We start from the raw sequence: 7749 nt of genomic DNA, 5'->3' as shown, positions 1-7749 counted from the left end.
TCTTGTGCATGGGCCCTGGTGTGGGTCCGGACAGCCATGGTAGGTTCTGAGGGTGTCCAGGCAGGGCTGGGGGCCACCAGTAGGTGCCTGTGTGCCCAGCCGAATCTCTGTTGCTGCTGGACCTACTCGTAACCGTCCGCCTGCGCCTGCCCGTGGCTGAGCTCTGTTTGCTGCCTTCCAGAGGGTCTGGGTGCAGAACGCCAGCGTGGATGTAGCGGATCTCCTCGCCACCAATGGTGTCCTACACGTCGTCAGCCAGGTACAGCCGGAGGCATGTACGTGGGGAACCGCGTAGGCCAGAGGCCGCTGGCAGACTAAGCAGCCTCGGTGCTCCCCCCCCCCGCAGGTCTTGCTGCCTCCGAGGGGGGGCGCGCTGCCCGAGCAGGGGCTGCTGCAGCAGCTGGACCTGGTGCCCGCCTTCCGCCTCTTCGGGGAGCTGCTGCAAGTGAGCAACTGAGGAGAGGGGCAGTGCCCACTTGGGGGGCCCTCCCCCAGGCCTGGAGGGAGCTGGCTGGCTCTTAGGCCCGTCGGTGACCCCGGCCCCTTGCCCTTAGCACCACAAGCTGGTGCCCCAGATTGAGGCTGCCACGGCCTACACCATCTTCGTGCCCACAAACCGCTCTCTGGAGGCCCGGGGCAACGGCAGCAGCCTGGTGAGGCCACTGGGATGGGGCCGCTGCAGGGGGAGGGTGAAAACCCGGAGGGAGCCTCCCATCCCAGGGCAAAGGGACAAGGCGGGTGGACTGTACCGTCCTGGGCGCTGGGCAGTCCCCAGAGCCCCTGAGCTGCTCCGCTGGCTTCCCTGCCAGGACGAAGACACCGTGCGGCACCACGTGATCCTGGGGGAGGCCCTCTCCGCAGAGGCCCTGCAGAGAGGGGGACACCGCAACTCGCTCCTGGGCCCCGCCCACTGGCTCGTCTTCTACAACCATAGCGGCCAGGTTTGCAGGGGTGGGGGACCGAGAGCCTGCAACCTCTGCTCCAGAGACCACCCATCCTCAGAGACCCTCTCCCTGCCCCGCCCCCCCGCCAGCCTGCAGCCCCAAGGCGAGTGGGTGGTGGTGTTGGGGAGTGGACTCAACCTCCCACAACACTCCTCAGCCTGAGGTGAACCATGTGCTGCTGGAAGGCCCTGTGCTGGAGGCCCCTGGCCGCTCACTGTTTGGCCTGTCGGGGGTCCTGAGTGTGGGCTCAAGCCGCTGTCTGCACAGCCACGCTGAGTCTCTGCGGGTGAGAGGCCGAGGCCAGGCCCGGGGGTGGGGGTGGCAGGGAGAAGAGCTGGGGGGTTCGGAGCTGGGAGGTGCTGGCTGGTGGCCTGGCCTGGCTGTCAGGGAGGGAGGGGCACTGGGTCAAGGTGGGAGACGCAGGAAGGTGGGTTTGGGGACCCCACCCCAGGACCACCCGACTCCCCCTCCCCCCAGGAGAAATGCGTAAACTGCTCCCGAAGATTCCGCTGCACTCAAGGTTTCCAGCTGGAGGTGAGGACAGGGGCTCAGCCTGGCTCTCTGCTCTGCAGGTGTCCAACCCCTGGAGGCCCAGCTGGCTGGCAGCCGTGTGGGGATGGAACAGCCAGGGCTGCTCCGTCTCTACTAGAGGCCGGGGGTCCCCGGGCCCAGGACGGCCTGTCTCCATCCCTCCCTGATCTGCCGTCCAGCTCTTCCACTGATCCTTGTCTGCCTGTCTGCCCATTCACTGCCCTGCCCCTACCCAAGCCGCAGGCTGAGCCCTCCTGCCTGTCCTCGTTTCCAGAACACCCCCAAGAAGAGCTGTGTCTACCGATCTGGCTACTCCTTCTCCCGGGGCTGTTCTTACACATGTGCCAAGAGGATCCAGGTTTGCCTCGCAGCACCCCCACACCCAAGTCTGGCCAGAAAGGGGGAGGTGGGGGTGCAGGCCCAGGGGAGGAAGCTGGACTAGATTTCAACGGCAGAAGCAGGGCTGGGACTAGGGTGAGGCCAGTGGAGCAAGGGCCCAGAGCGAGGGGTCTGAGGTCAGTGGGGCCAGTGTCTGTCCTGTGGCCACATCCCAGGGAGTGGGGATGGGGAGAGGGAAAGGGACTCAGCCTGGACACTATCAAGCAGGCTCCAGGGGCAGCTGTGGGCCCAGCACAGGTCCCTTACCGTGGGATCCGGCACAGCTGTCCCTGGCCCGAGGCTCTGTTTCCTCACCCCTGCCACCCGAGGGTTGAAGAAGGCGGCCTCCATTTCCCTGGTTCCTGCTTGCTTCATTGTCTGGCTTTGCAGCCCGCCCCCACCGCCCCCACCACTTCCCGTCACTTCCCTTCTCCCTACATCTGGCCTGTGCCGGCCTCTCCCCGCCCCCTCCCCACAGGTGCCTGACTGCTGCCCCGGCTTCTTCGGCACACTGTGCGAGCCGTGCCCGGGGGGTCAGGGCGGCGTGTGCTCGGGCCACGGGCAGTGCCAGGACAGGCTCCTGGGCAGCGGGGATTGCCGCTGTCACGAGGGCTTCCATGGAACTGCCTGTGAGATGTGTGAGCTGGGCCGCTATGGGCCCAGCTGTGCTGGAGGTGAGCCCTGGGGAGGGCAGAGCACAGCGGGTGGAGACAGCCTGGCCGGCCCCGGGGGAGGCACTGGGCGACTCCTGTCCTCCCTTGTTCCGCTCCCAGTCTGTGACTGTGCCCACGGGCTGTGCCAGGAGGGGCTTCAAGGAGACGGAAGCTGTGTCTGTAATGTGGGCTGGCAGGGCCCCCGCTGTGACCAGAGTGAGTAGCCTCAAGGGGGAGAGGCAGGTGACTTCTGGGGAGGTAGTTCCCGGGTCCAAACGACCAGAACCATCTTCCTACCCCCTTCCCTCCCAGAGATCACAGGCCCTCAATGCCCGAAGAAGTGCGACCCCAATGCCAAGTGAGTGAGCTCAGCCTGGGGTGGGTGGGCAAGCGGGTTGGGGCCGTGGGGTCAGGCAGGGCCCAGGCTGAGCTAACGCCATCCCTCCCAGCTGCGTGCAGGCCTCGGCGGCGGCGCCCGCCTGTGTCTGTGCCGCGGGATACTCGGGCGACGGCATCTACTGTTCAGGTTGGGTCGCGTGGAATGCTCCGGGCGCCCACCCTCCCATTTTCCGTGAAATTTCACCCTGAAACTTTCCCTGCAGGGCCCTTTCCAATTCTTCTGGGGCTAGTGTCCATCCGGGTCCCATCTCGGGTCTCACCCTTCCCTCTGACCTCTTCCCTTCTCCTGAGCCCTCCTTCCCGGTCCCCGCACTGCCCCTGTGCCTACTCCTCACAGCTCTCTGGGATCCTCTACCCCTAGAGCTGGACCCCTGTGCGCAGGACCGTGGGGGCTGCTCCCCCCACGCCAACTGCACCAAGGTGGCCCCCGGGCAGCGGACATGCACCTGCCAGGATGGCTACGCAGGAGACGGGGAGCTGTGCCAGGGTGAGGCTGGGCCCCGCACCGTGGGCGGACATGGGGCCGGGGCTCTGGCTTCAGTGTTGTAAGACTCAGGCCAAGGGGCCCACGGGGGGCACTGAGAGCATGGCGGTGAGCACCCGAAGGCACAGATGAATGGAAGGGCTGCCTGGGGCCACCTCTCATCCCAGCCTCTCCCCGCGCAGAAGTCAACGGCTGTCTCATCCGCCACGGGGGCTGCCACACGCACGCCGACTGTATCCCCACAGGCCCCCAGCAGGTCGGCACAACAGAGGCGGACGCTGGGGTTGTGCCATTCCCTCATAGGGTGGGGGCCTGCCTCAGACCAGGCCGGGGAGGAGGTTCTCCTTTTGTCCAGGGCGCTGGCCTGCTCTTGGGTCCCAGCAGCCGCACTGATCAGTATTTGGGACAGGTCTCCTGCAGCTGCCGTGAGGGTTACAGCGGGGATGGCATCCGGACCTGTGTCCTCCTGGACCCTTGCTCCCAGGTCAGACCCCAGCCCCACCTCACTTCATAGGGGAGGGGGACTGAGGCAGGAACCAGCCCTCTTTGCCCCGGTCAGGGTCCTAAGGGGCTCTGAAGGGTGAGCCACCCTCCCACAAGCTGGAATCTGACTGCTCAGTAGCAGACAGGGCTTTGGGGATTGGACAGGGGTCTTCATGGCCCCTTACCCAGGGCTGGTTGGGGCAGAGGAGTCTGGGAGCCACTGATGCCTCTCTCTCCTGTCCCTGCATCAGAATAACGGAGGTTGCAGCCCCTATGCCGTGTGCAAAAGCACGGGGGATGGCCAGAGGACGTGCACCTGTGACGCGGCCCACACCGTGGGCGATGGCTTCACCTGCCGCGCCCGAGTTGGCCTGGTAATGATGCCCAAGTTGGACCCCTGACCCAGCCTTGGTCATGACCCCCATGGGCCTGACCCATGAGATTGGTTAAGACCCCCAATTTGATCCTGATCCTGGCCTTGATCATGACCCTGACCCCCTGACTCCACCTGGGCCTGACCCAGCTATGATCCATGAAACGAATCCTGACCCCAGCTCAGACCCCCGGCTTTCCTTTCCTCATCTCTGCCTTGGCCAGACCTTGGGCCGCAGGTGCTGGGACAGGCACCAGGCCCTGAATGGGGGCCACCCAAAATCTGAGCTGATCCTCGCCCCCCCCAGGAGCTCCTTCGGGACAGGCATGCCTCATTCTTCAGCCTCCACCTCCTGGTAAGTGACCAGCGGACTTCCAATTCTTCGGTCCAGCCTGGGCCTCTCTGGTCTGCAGGTCCTGCCTGTCTCTGGGCCTCCATGTTCTCATTTGGTCAGGGGGGTGGCTGTTCTGGTCTCTCAGAGGCCAACTCTTTTTTTTTTTTTTTTTTTTTTTAGAGATTTATTTATTTGAGAGAGAGTGAGCGAGAAAGAGCCCAAGCTGGGGGGTGGGGAGAGGCAGAGGGAGAAGCAGACTCCCCACAGAACAGGGAGCCCGATGATGTGGGACTTGATTCAAAACCCTGGGATCATGACCTGAGCCAAACTGAGTCACCCAGGCACCCTCTCAGAGTCCGAGTCTTTCCTGGAGGATCCATGGAAGCCCCGAGTTGGTCACGAGTTGCCCCTCTTCTACTCAAACTGTTACCGCCTCCCCACAGGAATACAAGGAGCTCAAGGGTGATGGGCCTTTCACAGTTTTTGTGCCTCGTGCCGATCTAATGACCAACCTGTCACAGGTAAGGCAACCCTCCCCAACCCCAGCAAGGCTGGGAAGGGATGGGCCCCGGGTGGGCAGGGGTGGGTGCGGGGTGGGAAGGCGGCAGTCAGGGGCCTCCTTCTACCCTCATGACTCCCACTCCAGGACGAGCTGGCCCGGATTCGCGCCCATCGCCAGCTGGTGTTCCGCTACCACGTGGTCGGCTGCCGGCAGCTGAGCAGCCAGGAGCTGCTGGAGGAAGGCTACGTCACCACGCTCTCGGGGCACCCGCTGCGCATCCACGAGAGGGAGGTGGGCCCAGGCCCTGTCCCCCGGGTCGGCCGGCCCCCGCCCTGGACGACCGCACAGAGCTGGGACGCCACAGCTTTCAAGCCCGGCCCCTGTGCGCCTGGGCCCTGTCCCCGCGCATTTAAGACCCTCTCACCTGCCCTGGGCCTGACAGGCTTTAGGGAGAGGGAGAGGGAGAGAGAGGAGTCTGGCTCCTCGGTACGGGTCCTCGGTAGCGGGCGCGGTCCGGAGCCGGACTGTTGTTGGTCTCCCTCTCCCTAAAGCCCTGTGTCCATCCGGCCACCGGTTGGTGTGTTTCCCCGGCTGTCTTGGCTCCGCCCACCTCCTGCCCCAAGCCTCGCCCAGTGCAGGCCCCGCCCCCTCAGCGTCCGAGTGCCCCACCAATCGGCTTCATTGGTCCTGGGCCCCGCCTCCAGGGCAGCATCTACCTCAATGACTTCGCGCGTGTGGTGAGCAGCGACCACGAGGCGATGAACGGCGTCCTGCACTTCATCGACCGAGTCTTGCTGCCTCCCGACGTGCTACACTGGGAGCCTGATGCTGCGCCTGTCCTGCGGGTATGACCTGGGCACAGGCCTGGGAGCTTGCCAGGGGCCTCCCATGCTCCCTGCCTGACCTCAAGGCTCACCCGTGCCTTTCTGCAGAGAAACGTCACCGCTGCCGCGGAGGGCTTCGGTTACAAGATCTTCAGCAGCCTTGTGAAGGTACTGTTCCCGTGTGTGGGCATTTGTGCCCGTGCGTGTGCATGCGGGTGGCTGTCCGTGTGTGTGAGCCTATCCCTTGTGTGTGCACAGGCTGTCTGTGTAAATGAGCCTCCCAGTGTGAGCACAGAGCGTGCTTTTGTGTGCCCACATAGCTGAGAATGTCCAGGTGTGCAAGTTTATCCCTGCCTGTACGTCCATGTTCTGCCTGGGATGGCTACAGAAGAGTACAGCTGGCAGGAGGAGCCCCTTCCTGGTCTCTGTGGTCCAGCCCCCTACCTCTGCCCCCTGGTCTCTGACTGCCACACCTCTGCTAATCCTTGCCAGGTGGCCGGCCTCCTGCCCCTGCTTCAGGATGCCTCGCATAGGCCCCTCACCATGCTGTGGCCCACAGACTCTGCCCTGCAGGCCCTGCCGCCTGACCGCCAGGTCTGGCTGTACCACGAAGACCACCGTGACAAGCTGGCAGCCATCCTGCGGGGCCACGTGATTCGCAACGTGGAGGTGGGTGCTCCCCGCCCCCCCCGTCCTTGGTCCCCACTGCCTGCCACCCAGCCTGCCTGCCCAGCTCTAACTGTAGTTCCATCCGCTCAGGCCTTGGCATCTGACCTGCCCAACCTGGGCCCACTGCGCACAATGCACGGGACCCCCATCTCCTTCTCCTGTAGCCGTGCCCGGCCGGTGAGTCTGGGAAGCAGGGGCTGGGGGCTCTGGGAGTGGGGGCTGCGGTACCCCTGTGATCCCATGTACTCTCTTTCCTCTGCCTGCAGGGTGAGCTCACAGTGGGTGAGGACGAAGCCCGCATCGTGCAGCGACACTTGCCCTTTGAGGGTGGCCTGGCCTACGGCATCGACCAGCTGCTGGAGCCACCTGGCCTTGGTGCCCGCTGTGACCGCTTTGAGACTCGGCCGCTGGGGCTGGTGAGGGAGGCCATAGGTCAGAGGTGGACAGTCAGGGACCCTAGCTGACCTGTCCTGTCCATCCATCTGATCTTGCTGTGTTGGCTTCTATTCCTTCCAGAAGATCTGCAGCATTTGCGGGCTGGAACCGCCTTGTCCTGAGGGCTCACAGGAACAGGTGAGGCCCTGGGAGCTGGGTGGGGGTTCAGGTAGGGCCCAGGGACCACCAAACTCAGGCTGTTTGACTCCTCTTGGCCCAGGGCAGCCCCGAGGCCTGCTGGCGATACTACTCAAAGTTCTGGACATCCCCTCCACTGCACTCCTTGGCACTGCGCAGCATTTGGGCCCGGTCCAGCCTCTGGGGCCAACCCCAAGGCCTGGGCAGGGGCTGCCACCGCAACTGTGTCACCACCACCTGGAAACCCAGCTGCTGCCCCGGTCACTATGGCAGTGAGTGCCGAGGTGAGGGTCCTGAGGTTGCAGGTGCTGCCCATAGCTCTGGCCACTGCTCCTGAGAAAACGTGGTGGTGGGGTGGGGGCAGGTGTGGGTGGTGAGGGGATTTTACTGGGAGAGAACCCTGGGTGGGGTGTCTTTAGGTTTCTCAGCAGCGAGGGGACTTGGGGGGATTGCGGCTTCTGGAAGAGCTTGGCTGGCCCAGGTGCGGGAAGGACAGTGTGGTGAGGCTGGGTGAGGTAGGGGTCCTGAGGAGAGCCCCGGCCCCTCCCCCTTCCCTTCCCCCACCCGCTAGCTTGCCCTGGCGGTGCCAGCAGCCCCTGCAG

At 64.6% G+C, this 7749-nt stretch overlaps 1 protein-coding gene across 1 annotated transcript in view; it reads left to right on the top strand.

The window, feature by feature from the left end:
- Window positions 1–7749, top strand: part of STAB1 (stabilin 1) — a 33547-nt gene that overhangs the window by 21386 nt on the left and 4412 nt on the right. The window contains exons 38-55 of the mRNA XM_040628708.1: window positions 2332–2527; window positions 2627–2722; window positions 2819–2864; window positions 2956–3032; window positions 3267–3392; window positions 3572–3645; window positions 3799–3873; window positions 4124–4246; window positions 4553–4600; window positions 5023–5100; window positions 5226–5372; window positions 5786–5926; window positions 6014–6073; window positions 6398–6574; window positions 6665–6751; window positions 6841–6990; window positions 7091–7147; window positions 7230–7431. Of these exons, the coding sequence (XP_040484642.1) occupies window positions 2332–2527; window positions 2627–2722; window positions 2819–2864; window positions 2956–3032; window positions 3267–3392; window positions 3572–3645; window positions 3799–3873; window positions 4124–4246; window positions 4553–4600; window positions 5023–5100; window positions 5226–5372; window positions 5786–5926; window positions 6014–6073; window positions 6398–6574; window positions 6665–6751; window positions 6841–6990; window positions 7091–7147; window positions 7230–7431 (1960 nt within the window). The remainder of the gene's footprint in view (window positions 1–2331; window positions 2528–2626; window positions 2723–2818; window positions 2865–2955; window positions 3033–3266; window positions 3393–3571; window positions 3646–3798; window positions 3874–4123; window positions 4247–4552; window positions 4601–5022; window positions 5101–5225; window positions 5373–5785; window positions 5927–6013; window positions 6074–6397; window positions 6575–6664; window positions 6752–6840; window positions 6991–7090; window positions 7148–7229; window positions 7432–7749) is intronic.

This window comes from Ursus maritimus, unplaced genomic scaffold, assembly GCF_017311325.1.
Source record: "Ursus maritimus isolate PB19 unplaced genomic scaffold, ASM1731132v1 scaffold_14, whole genome shotgun sequence".
In the NCBI taxonomy this organism is placed as follows: domain Eukaryota; kingdom Metazoa; phylum Chordata; class Mammalia; order Carnivora; family Ursidae; genus Ursus; species Ursus maritimus.
Note: the sequence above shows the minus strand (reverse complement) of the source record. Positions and strands in the feature narration are given on the sequence as shown.